At 53.5% G+C, this 18,296-nt stretch overlaps 2 protein-coding genes across 7 annotated transcripts in view; both read left to right on the top strand.

Annotated features, from left to right (window-relative positions):
• Window positions 1–14,752, top strand: part of SCLY (selenocysteine lyase) — a 42,385-nt gene extending 27,633 nt beyond the window's left edge. For 4 of the 6 annotated variants that reach the window (XM_032277748.1, XM_032277753.1, XM_032277752.1 and 1 more), the window contains 3 exons: window positions 5,400–5,436; window positions 8,018–8,101; window positions 8,541–8,975. In XM_032277748.1, the coding sequence (XP_032133639.1) occupies window positions 5,400–5,436; window positions 8,018–8,101; window positions 8,541–8,957 (538 nt within the window). In that variant the 3' untranslated portion in view covers window positions 8,958–8,975. Of the gene's footprint in view, window positions 1–5,399; window positions 5,437–8,017; window positions 8,102–8,540; window positions 8,976–11,205; window positions 11,282–12,614 lie in introns of those variants that run through there. The other 2 variants (XM_032277750.1, XM_032277754.1) reach the window with 1 other exon arrangement.
• Window positions 14,753–14,866: 114 nt separating this feature from the next.
• Window positions 14,867–18,296, top strand: part of ESPNL (espin like) — a 34,227-nt gene continuing 30,797 nt past the window's right edge. The window contains exons 1-2 of the mRNA XM_032277756.1: window positions 14,867–16,061; window positions 17,268–17,458. Coding sequence (XP_032133647.1) covers window positions 15,768–16,061; window positions 17,268–17,458 — 485 coding nt within the window. The 5' untranslated portion in view covers window positions 14,867–15,767. The remainder of the gene's footprint in view (window positions 16,062–17,267; window positions 17,459–18,296) is intronic.

Below are 18,296 nucleotides of genomic sequence, written 5' to 3'. Positions count from 1 at the left end.
TAATCAAAAATCATAGCAATACCTGATGTGGCTCAAAATGTACATAAAGGAAGTATTTAAGATAGTTGGGCGAGTCATGGTGGCACGCGCCTGTAATCCCAGCTACTTAGGAGGCTGAGGCAGGAGAAGCACTTGAACCCGGGAGGTGGACGTTGTAGTGAGCCGAGATGGCACCACTGCACTCTAGCCTGGGTGACAGAGCAAGACTCCATCTCAAAACAAAAAGATAATTATAGAAAGGCAAAGGTAAAGGAACATAAAAGGAGGTGAGGCCTGTGCTTCACTGGAACTGGCAAAATTACAACACAGGCTGGCACAGTGGCTCACACCTATAATCCCAGTGCTTTGGGAGACCAAGGCAGGAGGATTTCTGGAGGTCAGGAGTTCAGGACCAGCCTAGGCAACATAGCAAGATCTCATCTCTAAAATAATTTTTTTAATTAGCTGGGCATGGCGTGCATGCCTGTAGTCCCAGCTACTCAGGAGGCTGAGGGGGAAGGATCACTTGAGCCCAGAAGTTCGAGGCTGAAGTGAGCTGTGAGCACGTCACTGCACTCCAGGCTGGACAACAGAGCAAGACCTTGTCTCTTTTTTAAAAAGACAACATTAACTGGGTGTGGTGGCTCACATTTCTAATCCCAGCACTTTGGGAGGCCAAGGCAAGTGGATTGCTTGAGGCCAGGAGTTCAAGACCAGTCTGAGCAACATGGTGAAATCCTGTCTCTACAAACAATAAAAAAAAAAAATTAGCTGGGTGTGGTGGTCTCGGCTACGTGGGAGGCTGAGATACATAGTGGCATTGCTTGAGCCCAGGACAGACCTCTAGCAAGATGGACCAAAAAAACAGAGAAGCTATAACATCAGGAATGAAACAAGGAGTATCACTCCAGGCCCTGCAGCCATCAAAAGGATAATAAGGCAATGCTACAAATAGCTCTACACATATGAAGTTGACAGACTTAGATGAAACTGACCACTTCCTCGAAAAACACAAACTACCACAACTCACTTGAAATAAAAGAGATCATTTGAATAACTAACCAATAGGAAATAGGTTTAAAACTCCCTAAAGAGAAGTCTTCAGGCCCAATGGCTTCACTAGAGAATTCTACCAAATAATTCTTTGTTTAAAGAAGAGTTGCCAGGCGCGGTGGCTCAAGCCTGTAATCCCAGCACTTTGGGAGGCCGAGGCAGGTGGATCACGAGGTCAAGAGATCGAGACCATCCTGGTCAACATGGTGAAACCCCGTCTCTACTAAAAATACAAAAAATTAGCTGGGCATGGTGGTGCTTGCCTGTAATCCCAGCTACTCAGGAGGCTGAGGCAGGAGAATTGCCTGAACCCAGGAGGCGGAGGTTGCGGTGAGCCGAGATCACGCCATTGCACTCCAGCCTAGGTAACAAGAGTGAAACTCTGTCTCAAAAAAAAAAAAAAAAAAAAAAAAGAAAAGAAAAGAAGAGTTAACATTTCTACACAGTTTCTTACAGAAAATAAAGAGGAAGGACAATTTCCCAGTTCATTTTAAGAAACTAGTATTATCCTGATACTAAAACCAGATAAAGACAGTACAAAAAAAAAACCTGCAGACCAACATCCTCATGAATTTCCTGGTTTTTTTTTTCTTTATTTTTGCCCCCACTCACTCCCCATCCTCATGAATTTCGTTGCAAAAAATGTTTAACAAAATGTTTACAAATAGAATTCAGCAATACATAAGAAGTATACACAGCTGGGTGTGGTGGCTCATGCCTGTATTTGGGAGGCTGAGCCAGGGGAATGGGGATTACTTGAGCCCAGGAGTTCAAGACCAGGCTGAGTAACATAGCGAGACCCCTCTACAAAAAATTTAAAAATTGGTCAAGCATGGTGGCACAGGCCTATAGTCCCTGCTATTTGAGAGGCTGAAATAGGAGGATTGCTTGATCCTGGAAGGTCGAGGCTGCGATAAGCTATGATTATACCACTGCACTCCAGTCTGGGTGACAAAGTGAGACTCTGTCTCAAAAAAAAAAAAAAAAAAAAAGAATGATACACTGACCAAGTGGCATTTATTCCACAGATGCAAGACTGGTTCAATATTCAAAATGCAGTCTAGATTCAGGCATGGTGGCTCACGCCTGTATTCACAGAACTTTGGGAGACCAAAGCGGGCAGATCACTTGAAGTCAGAAGTTCAAGCCCAGCCTGGCCAACATGGTAAAACCTTGTCTCTACTAAAAATACAAAAATTAGCCAGGTATGGTGGCAACTGCCTGTAATCCCAGCTATTTGGGAAGCCGAGGCACAAGAATCACTTGAACCAGGGAAACAGAGATTGCCGTGAGCTGAGATGTCTCAAAAAAGAAAAAAATGCAATCAAGGCATGCAATCAAGACAGGGTATGGTGGCTCATGCCTGTAATCTCCCAGTACTTTGGGATGCCAAAGCAAGAGGCTCACTTGAGCCCAGGAGTTCAAGGCCAGCCTAGGTAAACTGCAAGACCATCTCTACAAAAATAAAAAAATTCAATTAATGGACCGGGCTTGGTAGCTCATGCCTGTAATCCCAGGACTCTGGGAGGCTGAGGCAGCAGATCACCTGAGGTTGGGAATTCTAGACCAGCCTGACCAACATGGAGAAACCCTGTCTCTACTAAAAATACAAAATTAGCCAGGCATGTGATCCCAGCTACTTGGAAGGCTGAGGCAGGAGAACCTGGGAGGCAGAGGCTGTGGTGAGCCAAGATCATGCCACTGCACTCCAGCCTGGGCAATAAGAGCAAAACTCCACCTTAAAAAAAAAAAAAAAAAAAAATTCAATCACTGTAATCCACCATATTAACAAGCTAATGAATAAAGAAGATAACATGATCATATTTGATGCAGCAGAAGCCTTTGACAAAATTCAGCCGTTCATGTTAAACAACTCAGAATCATAGGATTCGTGGGGAACTTTCTCAACTTGAACATCTGCATAAAACCTACAGCTAACATCATACTCAGTGGCGAAAGCTTGAATGTTTTACTCCTGTGGTTGGGAGAACAAAGCAGGGATGTCCACTGTTACCACGCTTATCCAACATGATGCTGGAAGTTCCAGGCAGTGCAGTAAGGCAAGAAAAGGAAGCACAAGGCATATAGATCAGAATGGAAGAGGTGAAATTGTTGCTAATCCAATCACACGACTATCTATAAATATCCCAAGGAATGGACAAGAAAACTCCTAGAACTAATAAGTGAGTATAGCAAGGTTGCAGGACACAAACATACAAAAATCTGTCTTATTTTTACATAATGGTAATGAACACGTGGACAGTAATATTAAAAATATACCATTTACACCAAAACACAATTACTCAGATACAAACTAACAAAATATAAGGGTCTTATATGCTGAAAATAATATAATGTGGATGACAGAAATCAAAGAAGATTTAAGCAGAGACACATACTATGTTCATGGATTGGAAGATTCTACATTCCAAAGATGTCAGTTCTCTCCAAATTGATATACAACTTCTATCAAAATCCCAGCATGTAGATCAATGAAGGAAAATAGACCCAACCAGAAATACGCTCACATGTGTTACAGGTGCAGATACAACTGCGGGAGATGCAGATCAATTCAGCAGGTGAAAGGCTTTCCGCAGATGGCGCCAAGGCAGTTAGACATCCGTAAGCAAAAAAATGAAGCTTGACCCAAGTGTTACACAAAGCTTGTCCAACCTGCCGCCTGTGGGCTGCATGCGGCCCACGACAGCTTTGAATATATGGCCCAACACAAATTCATGAACTTTCTTAAAACATTGTGGGTTTTTTTTGTTTGTTTGTTTTTGGTGATTCTTTTTTTAAGCTCATCAGCTATCATTAGTGTATTTTATATGTGGCCCTAGACAATTCTTCCAGTGTGGCCTAGGGAAGCCAAAGGATTAGACACCCCTGTCTCATACCTTAGAAAATATTAACTCAAAATAGATTATGAAATTAAATGTAAAACATAAAGCGATAAAACCATTTAAAAATAGGAGAAAATCTTCAAGTTCTAGGACTAGGCAGAGAGTTCTTAGAGGTGACACCAAAAGCATCCATAAAAGGAAAAATTGATAAATTAGACTACATCAGAATTTAAAGCTTTTGCTTTGGGAAAGACCATATTAAGAAGATGAGAAGATAAGCTACATACTAGGAAAAAAATATTTTCAAATGACGTGACAACGGAATAGTGTCTAGAATATATCAAGAACTCACAAAACTCAACAGCAAAAATAATATAAAAAATTCAATCAGAAAATAGGCAAAAAAAGTAGAAACAGACATTTCACCAAATAGGAGACCCAGGTAACAAGCATAGGAAAAGATGTTCAACAGCACTAGTTATTGGGGAAATGCAAATTAAAACCAGCAGACACCACCTAACAGCACCTATCAGAATGGCTACGATTATTCAAGAATGGAGACAGCAGCAACTGCTGGTGAGGGCACAGAGGAAATGTCTGCCAGTAAACGAGCAATAGCCGGGTCCAGAGGGTTAAGAAAACTTTGTTCAGCCAAACTTAAGAAACTATTGGTCTGGGCGTGGTGGCTCATGCCCGTAATCCCAGCATTTTGGGAGGCCAAGGCAGGCAGATCACGAGGTCAGGAGTTTGAGACCATCCTGGCCAACATGGTGAAACCCCATCTCTACTGAAAATACAAAAATCCTGGCGTGGTGGCGCACGCCTGTAATCCCAGCTACTCGGGAGGCTGGGGTAAGAGAACTACATGAACCCAAGAGGCGGAGGTTGCAGTGAGCTCAGATTGCGCCACTGCACTCCAGCCTAGGTGACAAAGTGAGACTCCATCTCAAAAAAAAAAAAAAGAGAGAAATTATTAATTTTTTTTTTTTTTTTTTTTTTTTTTTTTTTTTTCTAGAAATAGGGTAATAAGTTCTGTTCAGTTTTTAGGTCAGAGTATACGAGGCATTTTCTTTAGGGTCCGTTGCACATCTCCTGTGAGTGTGCGTGCACGTACACACACACCCCCCCCCCCACTCATTTGCTGAGGCCTGAAATCTGAAAACAAAGGGTTCTCCCCTGTCCCATATCATCCCTGTTTGGCAGTGAGAACCAAAGAGAGCTGTGCCTTGGGCCTGCAGGAAGAAGAGTGCTTTCTTTAGGAACAGGATCCAGATAGAATTGTCAAAGTGAACACCTGACACGTCACCCACAGTGGGCCTTGTTGATCTTCACTGGGCCAGGACAAGTGAAAACTCGGCAGGGGAGGTTTCTGGGGCCTGCAGCTGCCATTGAGATAAGCCACAGGGCACATGCTCAGGAGGGATGGAGTGTGAGTGTTTTTATTTCAGCACAATGACTTTCATGTAGATAGGAGTCCTTCCTGAGACATTGGTTTATTCTTGCTTAATTCCTTGTTTCTTACAGGACAGAGAACACCCCAATGATTGCTGGCCTTGGGAAGGTGAGCCCTGCCTGGTGACTGAGAGGATGAGTTGATTGCTTTGGTTCAGTTTCCCCAGCAGCTCTAGTAGGAATCTGGGACTTCAGGGAGATCATGTTCATGATCTCATAAGCGGACTGACAAGAAAAAGCCTAGAATCTTATTTATCAGCCTGGAGAGCTGTACTTTTTCAGATCTGTGGAGTGGCGGCACTGGCGTAGCATCTAAAACGAAAAGATTCCTTGTCTCTGTCTCTTCTGACACGAGAAACTGGTATCGTTACAGCAGAGGTGAAGCATCAGGCCATAGGTTCACACATTCCCAAAGGTGTCGGCAGCCCCTGTACCATCAACTCTCAGTCCCCGATAGGTCTGTGGGGTGTGAGGCATCATGGCCAGTGAAGCACCTGCCGCCAGCCCTGCACCGGGCCCTGTCCTGCTTCTGTGACAGTAACCAGGCTCAGGTTTTGCCATGCGAAGGCAGGGTTCCTGGTTGCGTCTCGGACTGCTCCCCCTCTGTGCAGGAGGCCTCTGCTCAAAGCCCACTTTCTTCAAGCAGCCCTCCATGAACCACAGCTACACTGGTCCCCCTGCCCCCTGCTGCCACTCTGTGTCCCCCATCTGATGTTTCTCTGCAGTGTGTATGATGGATGCCCCACCTCCTGCTTCCCCTTTGAAGGGGCTCGTGGCCATGTCTGCCTTAGCATCCCCAGTACAGAAGAAAGGGCTTGGGCCCCTGAGGCCGGGCCTTGGGAAGAGTGTGAATGGATTCCCTGTTAGAGTATTCAAAATTATATTCTTAACAGTGATAACTAAGGCTACGTTTACTAGAAGGAAGAGTGTGTGTGTTATGGAGTCACACTCTGTCACCCAGGCTGGAATGCAGTGGTGCAATCTCAGCTCACTGCAACCTTTGCCTCCTGGGTTCAAGAGATTCTCCCACTTCAGCCTCTGAGTAGCTAGGACTATAGGCGTGCGCCACCACGCCTGGCTAATTTTTGTATTTTTAGTAGAGACAGGGTTTCATGATATTGACCAGGCTGGTCTCGAACTCCTGACCTCAAGTGATCCACCTGCCTTGGCCTCCCAAAGTGATGGGACTACAGGAGTGAGCCACCGTGCCCAGCCAAAGAGTGCATTTTAAGTGGGGTCCAGTACCTGCTCATATTAACCTGAATGATGAAGCAGTGATGTGGTCCACAGGCTTTGAAATATCCAGGGTTCAAATCCTGGCTTGAAAGTTCACTTGCCGTGTGCCTTGGGTCAGGTTGCTTAAACTCCCTGAGTCATGGCTATCCCCCGCCAGAAGGGAATATGTAGCAGCTTCCTAACTAGAGCCTCAGCTCACAATGCTCGAAGCCCCCCAGCCCCTGACCTCCGTGCTTCTGGGGTTGCATCTGCACCCATAACAGCAGAAGTGCCAAGGCTCGGTCTCAGCCCCAGCACCACAGCCCCAGTGGTTCTCAGCTTCACCCAGCGCCGAGACCCTGACCCCACCAGCGCTCTAGATAGCCTCCCTCCGCCACCCAGCCTGGACTCCATCCTGCACACACCTACCCTGCATGCTTTCCCCCACCCATTCCTTTCTGCCTTGATTGTGTGCTGGCGGCCTTCCCTGCACCCTCGTGGTTCCGTCTGTCCTGTCACTGTGATGCTAGCCTGTGCTCCTGCCTTTGAACTTGACATCTTGGGCAGGCCCTGGCCCATCTCCTGGGAGGCCCATTCCTCTGAGATCAAAACATGTCCCACCCTCTCTCCACCCTCTTCCCACCCTGGGCACCTCCTGGTATCCAGGTTCTCAGGTCTGAAGTCCAGGAGGTGCCCTCAGTCCTTCGTTGTCATCGTCCCCTGCCTCTCATGCCACACCAGTCTTGTCTGTCTGGACTCCAAAATACACCCAGGACCTGCCTCATGTCTGTTTTCATGGCCACCAACCCTAGACCAAGGGCCCTGGATGCTGCCATGGCCTCCCGGGGGCCTGCTGCTGTCACTGCCCACAGGGCCGCAGGATGGCCATTCCACAGGCCGGTCAGACCATCACCCCTCCCTCAGAGCTTCACTGCATCTGCCCCGTGGCCAGGCCTGCAGGGCTGCCAATCTGTCCCTGCACTCTACACCCGCCACACCAGGCCCCTCTGTTCTGGAGACAGAATGGCTGGCTGGCCCCTGCAGAGCCTTTGCTGGGACGTTGTTCCCTGCCCTCGAGCAGCCATCTCTGTCACCAGCCCACCTCGGGCCTATGGGGTCCCTCACAGCGCTGACTGGTGGGTGGGGGTCTTCCCCTCTTCTCCTGCTTTTGTCCATCCACCTTTCTGGGACATGGGCTCCTCCAGGGCTGGGATCCCCCTTAGGGCTGTCTTGTTGGGGCATTTCAAGTGCCTGGCGCAGTCAGGAAGTGCACGCTGTCGGGAAGTGCCTGGCGCTGTCGGGAAGTGCCTGGTAAAGTTGATTTCGGTGGCACTTCCACATCCTGCAAATGGCAGCACCCAAAAAATGCATTCTGTCTATGACTCAAGAGAATGAGCAGTTTCAGGAAGTGTCACCTGTGCTGTTTAAAGCTTTTTTTCACTCCTTTGTTTTGCAAATAAATGTGCTTCCCCCAGGCTGCAGAGCTGGTGACCCAGAACTGGGAGGCTTATGAGGCCCACATGAGGGACATCCGGGATTACCTGGAGGAGAGGCTGGAGGTGAGTACAGCGTGGGGTGGGTGCATGGGGTAGGTGCTTGGAGACAGGGTGTGGGGTGCTGGCGGACCCCAGGGCCTGTGGGGATTGCAGCGGAGCCTGGAGCTCATCAGGATGCAGTGAGGGAAGAATGGAGCGAAGTGCATTGGGATGAGAAACCCTAGACCAGGGGGACGATCTTTTTCAGAGACACATGATAAAACATGCAGAGGTGGTATTCATTATGATCTGTGTGGAAGGTTCATGTTTCAGAATATTCAGGTTTTCTCCTCATTAACTTTGCCTCCCATAGTCCGTTTCCCTAACTATTCTAGGTAGATGCTGGTTGAAAAGTATTTACCTGCCAAGGCTGTGTTTCTGGAAAAGTCTAAATTTCAAGCAGTTGCTGGTCGGGGAGCGGTCTTTGAGGCTGTCACCAGCTATTTCAGCTTATTTTTTTCAGGCTGAATTTGGTCAGAAGAGAATCCATCTGAATAGTCAGTTTCCAGGGACCGAGCGGCTTCCCAACACCTGCAACTTCTCCATCCGGGGACCCCGGCTTCAAGGTGACAGCCCCTCACCCTGGTCTTTCCACAGTGTGAGCACAGCTCCTGCGCTGCCTGGATTCCGGGCTGAGCCAGCGCCTCCCACTCACCCTGCCCTGGGCATGACACAGCTTGTGTGGTCATGGGGCCTTGCTAGGGCTGCTGAGGGCAGGCTTGGGTGGCTATGCTGTGGCTCATGGGGCTCTTGCCACCAGCCCCTCCTCTCCCTGACTTGGCTCATTTTGCTGCTGCTGGGTTGTGGACTGTGGCGCATTCTCATGTCTGACATTAGCACCGCCCCAAAAGCTGTCAGGGAAGGAAGGAACATTAACTGAATGTTAGACATGTGTCTATTCTGTTAGCAATTTTTTTTTTTTTTTTTTTTGAGACAGTCTTTTTCTATCGCCAGGTGCCAGGCTGGAGTGCAGTGGTATGATCTCAGCTCACTGCAACCTCTGCCTCCCCGGATCAAGCAATTCTCCTGCCTCAGCCTCCCGAGTAGCTGGGACTACAGGCACGTGCCACCACCTCCAACTAATTTTTATATTTTAGTAGAGATGGGGTTTCACTATGTTTGCCAACATGATCTCTTGACCTTGTGATCTGCCCGCCTCGGCCTCCTGAAGTGCTAGGATTACAGGTGTGAACCACCAAGCCCGACCTCTGTTAGCAAGTTTTATTAAATATTTCATCAGAGTAGGCAAAAGGGGAGGTGATCAGTTTTAAAAACCAGCAGATGCTGGGCACGGTGGCGCACACCTGTAATCCCAGCACTTTGGGAGGAGGCCGAGGTGGGTGGATCACTTGCGACCAGTTCGAGACCAGCCTGGACAACACGGTGAAACCCTGTCTCTACCAAAAACTACAGAAAATTAGCCGGGCATGGTGGTGTGTGCCTGCAGTCCCAGCTACTCATGAGGCTGAGGCAGAAGAATTGCTGGAACCCAGAGGTTGCAGTGAGACAAGATTGAGCCGCTGCACTCCAGCCTGGGCTGCACAACAGTGAGGGAGACTGTGGTCACAAACAAAAAACTAACCGGCAGAGTAAGGATCAAGTGCAAATCTGGATGTCTCGTGACATTTGCCTCGGCCGGAACAGTTAGGATCACCCCTATCCCAGATGCGCCTAAGACCTGGTCTGCCCCAGCACCCTGAGAGTGGAAGTCCGGGTCGTCGACCAGCCGCTTGTCATTCGGGAGGAAGTTATAGTGGCCCAAGAGCACGATGAGCTGCATCTGTAGATGAGTTTTTGGCTTCTGAGAAGATGAAGGTGTTGCGTCATTCTTCTTCCTGGATCATGCAGGGAGACCCGGCAGACGTGTCTGGCTCATGAAGAAGAGCCTGTGGGTACCCGTCATGGTGGCTGCGTTCATGAGAACCCGGCTGAAACACGTTCTTGTGGGCAAGGAGGCATGGGTCTCCTTGATCATCTCAGATTCCTCACCATGGAAAGGGGAGTTCTCTGGCAACGTTCCCTTTGTTCTGGGGTCAGACTTTGTATTCAGTGACGACCTGTGCTACTTTAAATGAGACGGTGATTCTCATTTTATTCTATTTATTTTTTGATTCGGGGTCTCACTCTGTTGCCCAGGCGCGATCACAGCTCATTGTTGCCTTGACCTCCTGGGTTCAAGTGATCCTCCTGCCTCAGCCTCCCTGGTAGCTGGGACTACAGGTTACAGGTGTGCACCACCACACCTGGCTAATTTTTTTTGGGGGGAGGGACTAAGTTTCACTCTGTCGCCCAGGCTGGAGTGCGGTGGCTTGATCTTGGCTCACTGCACGCTCTGCCCCCTGGGTTCAAGGGGTTCTCCTGCCTCAGCCTCATGACACACTGGCATTACAGGCACGCACCACCATGCCTGGCTAATTTTGTATTTTTAGTAGAGGTGGGGTTTCTCCATGTTGACCAGGCTGGTCTCAAACTCCAGACCTCAGGTGACCTGTCTGCCTCACCCTCCCAGAGTGCTGGGGTCACAGGCGTGAGCCACTGCACCTGGCCATGGCCAATTTTTTTAAAAAAATGTGTGGTGATGGGGTTTCCCTGTGTTGCCCAGGCTGGTCTCCAACTCCTGGGCTCAAGCAATCCTACCTAAAGTGCTGGAATTACAGGTGTAAGCCACTGCACCTGGCCAAAATTCTCATTTTAATTACGTCGCAGTTATTAATCTCTGTGCTTGTGAAAGAAGGGGGAAATGCCTTCCAGCTTCATAGAACTCTGACGTGTCTTCCAGAGCACAGGTGTCGATGTGACATTGCCAGGCCTGCAAGCTCGTAAGGAAGGAGCGGGTCAGGACTCCAGGTGTCTTTGCAGGCAGTTGATTACAGGCGCCGTTTTCAAGGCCAGCTTTGTGAGGCAGAATAGTGTCTGTGTGTGTCTGTCTGCGGCCAGGGGAGAAAGGAAGAGGAAGCATTTTCGTCGGTTCCTGCTGTGAGCTCTCTCCCCAGCTCTGGGCAACGCTGGAATTTCACCAGATGGCCTGGAGGGAGGGAAGCAGCCTGCGCCCAGCAGGACCCTGGGAAGGGAGAGAAGGGTGGCCTTGCAGGAGCCCCATCTCAGGGGCATGTGCTCTGTCTCCACAGGACGCATGGTGCTCGCACAGTGCCAAGTGCTGATGGCCAGTGTGGGGGCCGCGTGCCACTCGGACCACGGGGACCAGTAAGTGCTCTTCACAAACCCAGTCCAGGGCACAGCAGTGCTTCGGGCACTGGGTGTGGTGGGCAGGCATCAGGATATGGCCACTGGGCCGCACTCTGGCTGGTGAAGCCAGCCCTACCTGGACCCTAGCAGGGCAGAGGGAGGGCTTCGTAGAAGAAGTGACCTCCAAGTTGCCGTCTGAAGGACTAGAACTTATGAAGGAGAAGGGGGCTTCTCTTGCTCAGTTCTGAAGGCAGGGGCAGCAGGGCCTGGAGGGGCAGTGTGGCAGGGGCTGGGGAGGACTGGGGTGGGCTGGAAAGGATGGGGACAGGCTGGAGAGGACTGGGGCAGGGATGGCCCAACTGTCAGTGCTCACTGAAACCTCCAGGAAGTGGGAGCCCTGAGGGCCATGATGTGAGACTCAAGTGTCAGATCAGCCATCTGCAAGATAGAGCAGAAATTCTGGGATGGTGGTGACCAGATGAGCGGGTGGCCTGGGCCAGGCAGAGGCCGTGGGGTGCCCAAGCAGCGGCCTGCTGGCAGCAGGGGAGAAGCAGTTCTGGGTCTGGCCTGCTAAAAATGTGAGGCCCCTGTGGGAGGTTGAAGTGGACGTGGGAGGAACACTCGAGGCTCCGGGAAGAGAGCAGAACTGCGGCCAGCAGCACGTGGTCATCAGGGTCAGGGTGGCAGGATTGTGCAGGAGCACCTGGAGTGAGACGGCGGAGGGCCCAGCTCTGGGGAAAAAGGGGCAAGATGGGGCCCTGGGCAGTGTCTGTGCCCTGCGGCAGTAGGGGCAATGCAGGGCAGGGGAGGCAGGGGCCCGGGTGTGATGAGGGCAGGCCCCTCAACAGAGCCCACACCTCGAGCCTCGGACAGCCCTGCTTCAGGACACCCCAATGCGGTTATCTGTTCCGTGGCTAGATACTGGCTGGGTCCCTAGTGTCTGCAAAGCCCCGTGCCAGATGCCGTGAAGTTACCAAGTGGCTCAGGCGGGCCCCACGGGTGAGGCACTGTCTGTGTCAGCATGAGTGTTCTCCAAGAACACTGTCTGAGACCCCTCAAGGACAGGAGCTCTCCTGGGCCCCGGTGCTCAGTGCAGGAGGGGTAGCGTTGCTTGGGGGCGTCGAGTGCAAGAGAACTCCACGGGGAGGGCGGGGGTAGGGGCGACTTTGAGCCGGACCTTGATGCGGGTGGCCTTAGGGGTGTGTTTGGTCTGGGTAGTTCAGCAGGAGGGGGGCGCCGGCGGGGAGGTGGGCACCTGGGTGGGGACAGCCCACTGGGAAGTGGCCCAGAGCAGCAGGAGCTGTGCCTCTTCCCTGTGCCCTCAGCGGCAGCGCGGTTTCTCCCATCCCAGGCCATCCCCAGTGCTGCTGAACTCTGGCGTCCCCTTCGATGTGGCCAGGAACGCGCTCCGGCTCAGCGTGGGCCGAAGCACCACCAGGGCCGAGGTGGACCTCGTCGTGCAGGACCTGAAGCAGGCGGTGGCGCAGCTGGAGGACCAGGCCTAGCGCCGGTGCCCTCCCTGCCTGCTCCTAGGAAGCCCATCACAGGGCACAGGGTTGTCCCTTCAGTTCCCTCCTACGGGCTGTGCCAGGATGACTGTCTCATGCCCCCTTCTGCATTTGGTCCTGGAGCGCCTGCAGGGGAGTGTGCACTTCCCCCCCCCAACCCTACCCAGCTTCCTTCCCTGGACCCCTGCGGAGCTCACAGGGCCCAGGACACCAGCATGGGACCACCCACAGCATAGGACCGCCCACAGCATAGGACCACCCACAGCATAGGACCGCCCACTGCAGAACTCACACAGGCCCATCCTCCAATGGTGATGTGGAAACACCAGCTTTATCCACCCTCCTGGGAATGGGGCAAGCCTATCGTGAGTGCACTTTCCTGGAACGTCGTGTTTTTATCTAGAAGGTAGAATCCAAGTATTTATAACTCATCGTCAGGCAAATGCTATCATGAAAATAGGAAACTGATTGTTTTGCTTTGATCGTGGCTTCCCACGTGCGCCTTTCCAGAGCAATCACTTCTCAGGCGCTTTCCAGAGGCTGCCTCCACCAGCCCTGCTCCTCTGGCCTCGGCCACAGTGGACCCAGCTGTAGGGTCATGCCCTACAGGGTCACGGGGTGTCCCCTGTCACTGTGCTGAGGCGCAGGATCCAAGAAATAAAGAGACAGGACACAGAAGGACAAAGAAAGTGCAGCTGGGCTTGCTGGGGGGTGCGCACGCCACCTATAAGCGGAGACAGACGAGGCCCCGAACACCCGGAAGCATCTATTTATTGGGTATAGTTTGGGGGCAGGGTAGTGAGTGAAGTGACCTGAAGGATAGTGATAGGGTCAAGACAGTCAAGTGAGCGGTAAGCAAGGGGCCCACCCCCATCAGGTCACCGAGGAGGCGGGCGGCACGCAGTAAGGAGGGGGCAGTGTGCATCATCTCATCTATGGGCAGGCTGCTTCTAAGGATGTCTGTAGGAGGATGCTTTGAGCCAGCACGGCAACAACAGAGCTGACAATGTTCACAGCCACCAAGGCACAGTTATACCGGAGGGGTTTTAAGCCCTTGGACACTGGCAGGATTGCCTGCCAGGGGCCAGCTTTCCACAAGAACTGGACGCAAGGTACTGGAACTCCTTTTCAGGAGGAGTGACTCTTGCTCCAAGCCTGCCATACAGCGGGTGTCTTTACCATACTGAACACTGCCGCCTAGGCCAGCCTGCCATGTAGTGCGTGCCCTTTCAGGCAGAGGCACTACCTTTTGGGCCATAAATTATTGTCCTGATATAATTGTTTTTCCTTTAAATCATGCTCAGCACCGTGTCTGCTCTAGACATTCCTCCGACTATAAAATATATATATAAAAAGAAATGACTGAGTAGTAAGATACTCTTCAGGCGCTAATTGTCCTGACTGTAAACCAATAGAAGGATTATACAAAGGAACTAACTGGGTAGTAACACTATAAACTAAGACATTCTTCAGGCACTCATTGTGCCAGGGATCTACTGAGCTCTCCTTCCTCGGTGCCCAGATGGGGGGACCGCCGACACCCCGCCTCGGCCAGGCCTGTTCCGCTCGGCACCCACCACCCTCCTGCGTCCCCAGCCTGACTCTGTTGCACCCACCAGCACTCAAGGTTGCATGCTTTCCCGGCCTCAGTCCCCAGGCCCTCTCTTGTCCCTTGTGGTCACGGACTCAGGGTTCACCTCCAGCCTCGCTGAGCTGGTGCTTGTACAGCCCCAGGTCATTCCTGAGGTGTAGAATCGGGTCATCCCTGACTCAGCTTTTACCTCGATTTTATTTGCAAAGGATTCTTTTCTCAAATGCTCTGTGGCATTTGGACACACATCCCAAGTTGGTATTTGCATAGGAGTCACTTTCAGTGAAATAACATTTTTAATGTGTGGTTTTATGGTTCAAGAAACTACATGATGATTTTGAGGAAACACTTGCCAGAAACTAAATGAACAAATAAAGGATTTCAGTGCTCGGCTCGGACCGCCTGCCGTTTCTCCAGTGGGCGCTGCGCTTGCGGTATGAAGATCCTGACTGAGCCTGTGGTGGTGGGAGGGGCTGCAGCCGCTCCCCGGTCACTGTGGTGTGATGATGACGCGTTAGCCCAGAAACCCCACTTGAGGTAGCGTCTCCAGGAGCCTCTATAAATGTACAGATGTAGTGGGTCCCCCGTCTGCAGCTTCCCACTGCTATCAGGAAGAGGCTGTGGTGGTTCTAATATCCCCAAACCAAAACTACGGATTGTCTAGAACAATCTGGAAAGGGGTTAAATGCACCTGGGCCTCTTGGGCTGCAGCCCGGAGGCTGGGTCATGTGGTTGGAGAGGGGGCTGAGGCGGGGGCTGAGACAGGGGCTGAGACCGCCCGGGTGGCCTGGACACGCCCACGTCAAGGTTCTGAGCCTATCACAGGCCCTGTGGAACCACCGTGTCCCCAGAGGTTTATGGGAGCCTCCAGGGCGGAGGGCTGGGATCCAGAGGTGGGGTGCTCAGCTCTGGGTGTCAACCCGGCCAAACGTAGACCTACTGGGCACCCTTCAGACATGCTGGTGGTGGCTGGGGGTCTGTGCTTCTATGAGGATTGGGGAAACTGTCTCCCAGGCCACTCAGGACTCCTGTGAGAAGCTTGGTGGCACGTGTCCTCAGCCCTGGCTTCGTAGATGAAGAGGTGGGTTCCAGCCATCTGGACAGGTTGGGGTAGCCTTGGTGCTGTCCTCCTTTCTCTGCTGGCCATGCCCAGCCCTGGCCTGTCTCGGTCCAGGCCTTCCCCTGTGCCCTGCACTCTATCTTCCCAGCTCCAGGCACCTGGCGCTCTCACACTGTGGGAGTGGCTTGGGCAGGTCCCCAAGGCCTGTCCCACCCACCCTGCCCTGCCGCCTCCCATCTGCCCTGTGGCGGCTATCGGGTAACCAGAGCCGGCAAGCTTCATCCACGTCTGAAACAGGAAGCCCCGGCCTGTGCATGAGTCACCGCCGAGAGCCCAGGCCAGAGGATGGAGGAGCAGCAGGCACTTGTGGCCGCCAAGGACGGGGATGTGGCAGCACTGGAGCGGCTGCTGGAGGCTGGCGCCCTGGGCCCAGGCATCACTGATGCTCTGGGGGCCGGCCTGGTTCACCACGCCACCCGGGCTGGCCACCTGGACTGCGTCAAGTTTCTGGTGCAGCGGGCCCAGCTGCCTGGCAACCAGCGGGCCCACAACGGCGCCACCCCAGCGCATGATGCCGCCGCCACGGGCAGCCTGGCTGAGCTGTGCTGGCTGGTCCGAGAGGGGGGCTGTGGTCTGCAGGTGAGCGGGGACGGGGCAGCCTGGCCTCCACAAACCTGGCTGGCGTGGAACCAGGGAGGCATGCAGCAAGGAGGCTCAGAGCACTGGCCCCCGGCCTCCGTGGCCCTGGCCCTTTGTTTCTCTTGGGGACTCAGTCCCTGTCCCACACCTCCCGAAGCACAAAGCCTTGAGTGGCAAGGCCACCTCCTCAATGTTCTTATCACCTCCTCTGCCAGGAGCGCTTCGTTGCCAGTGGGGTGTCTTGCTGAGGTCAGGACACCTGTCTCTCCTCAGGCCTGGCCCACGGGGCTGCTCCCCAAAGGGTCTAGAAAAAAGTCCTTAGAGCAGCACTGTGGGACTTCAGGCTTGCGAGCTGGGAGCCCGGCCCCGGGGGATGGGAGTGAGGGGCCGCTGATGGTGGCCATCTTGTCCAGAGTGTTTCTACTGTGGCCCCCTCCCCTCTCCTGCCTGCCCAGTGCCCTTCGTGCAGGCGAGGGCCTCAGAGCTGTCACTCAGCCCTGTGGAGCTCTCAGGAGTACGGTGAGCAGGCCTGACCGGCCTTAGAACGCCACCCCTAGGTTAGAGTTGGGGTGGGGGCAGCGGGACCTGCTGAGACAAGGGAGTGGAAGGTCCCCCCACCTGGCTCTCCAGAGCACCTGAGGGTCCCAGCCCAGCCTCCTGTTCTGGGCAGCCCGTCCGCCAAGTTCAAGGGCAGCAGGCGGGAGCTGTGCTTCTCTGGGGATCCATTCTGACCACAGGGCCCTCAGAGAAGGCCCAGGTCTGCCGGACCCATGACACCTGTGATGGGATGCTCCCTGGCCCTGAGGCTCTGTGGCCAGCGGGAGGGCACTGGGACAGGGGACCAGCCAGAGGCAGGTATCCTGGGAAGCCTTTCTGACCATAAGCAGTGGGCGGGGGCTGCAGGCACCTAGCTGAGTGGGAAAGGGCCGTTTTCATACTGGGGACAGGACGGCCAGAGGTGACCTCCCAAGTCCTGCCCCTGAGTCCTGGCCCTCCTCTCACTTCAGTCCCAACAGGGAGGGCCTCCCTCCATGTTGTAGGCAGAGACAGGGAAGGAGGGAGAAGCTGGAAGGCCCTTCGCTGGGTTGCAGGCAGTGTGAGCCCTCGCCCGGGCCCACCTTGGGGAGCGGCTCTGCCACACGGGCTGCCCAGCAGGGGAGGGTTGGGGCCTGTCCCCCACTTCCTGACCTGCCTGGGCCTCGGTAGGACCAAGATGCCTCGGGTGTCTCCCCGCTGCACCTGGCCGCCCGCTTTGGACACCCAGTGCTGGTGGAGTGGCTGCTCCACGAGGGCCACTCAGCCACGCTGGAGACCCGGGAGGGGGCCCTGCCCCTGCACCACGCTGCCGTCAGTGGGGACCTGACCTGCCTGAAGCTCCTGACGGCGGCACACGGCAGGTAAGAAGCCTGGAGCCCTGCCTGGGGGGGGGCAGCCTGGGGCCAGCTGGCCAAGGGGAAGCTTCACTGAGCGGGTCCGAGAGGACAGGCTGGTGGCCTTTGTGGTGAGTCCTGCAGGCAGGCACACTGTCATGGTGGGGGCGAGCTGGCAGGAGCTGAGGGCAGTGAGGCCTGTACCCACCGGCTGGGCCATGCTGTGTGCCCGAGGGGATACAGGACAGCGCTTCACCTTAGAGAATGGCTGGGGGTGGTAAGAACACGAAGATGTGGCTGTGATGCCCGGGGCAGATCCAGCCCCACCTGGGGGCATCTCGGGACCTGAAACAGCTGGGGACGTGGGCAGCAACCCGGGAGGGCACCCTCCCAACAGCTGACAGGAGTGGGGACAGTCTAGTGGCCTTGGGGACATGGAGGCTGGAGTTGCCTCTGCACTGCCCTGTCCCTGTACTAGGACCCATCGAGCCGGACACAGGCGTCATCGTCTCCAGGGCCCTGTGTCCCCTGCTGGAGTTGGTGGATGGGCGAGGAGCAAGGACCAGGGTCAGGACAGCCAGGGAGGTAGAGGGCTTCCCTCCCACCTGGATGCCTTCCAGTTCTCACCTTGCACAGAGGTCACCGTTGTCACAGAAACAGACCCTCTGCCTCCTGCTATCTTGGCTGAGGGTCCCCCAGGGACCCACCCACCTCTGACCACAGCTCTTCTCTTTTCAAGGGAGCATCTCATTTGCCTGTCGCCGTCCCAGCGGCCCCACTCCCCCACAGCCCTTTAGTTCCAGGATGGACCCTAACAGCTGGCTTGTGAATCGGGTTCTCATTCCCAGGTGTGCCCGTCCTGGGC

The sequence above is a fragment of the Sapajus apella genome, unplaced genomic scaffold, assembly GCF_009761245.1.
Source record: "Sapajus apella isolate SASKATOON/1434 unplaced genomic scaffold, GSC_monkey_1.0 scaffold10, whole genome shotgun sequence".
In the NCBI taxonomy this organism is placed as follows: domain Eukaryota; kingdom Metazoa; phylum Chordata; class Mammalia; order Primates; family Cebidae; genus Sapajus; species Sapajus apella.
Note: the sequence above shows the minus strand (reverse complement) of the source record. Positions and strands in the feature narration are given on the sequence as shown.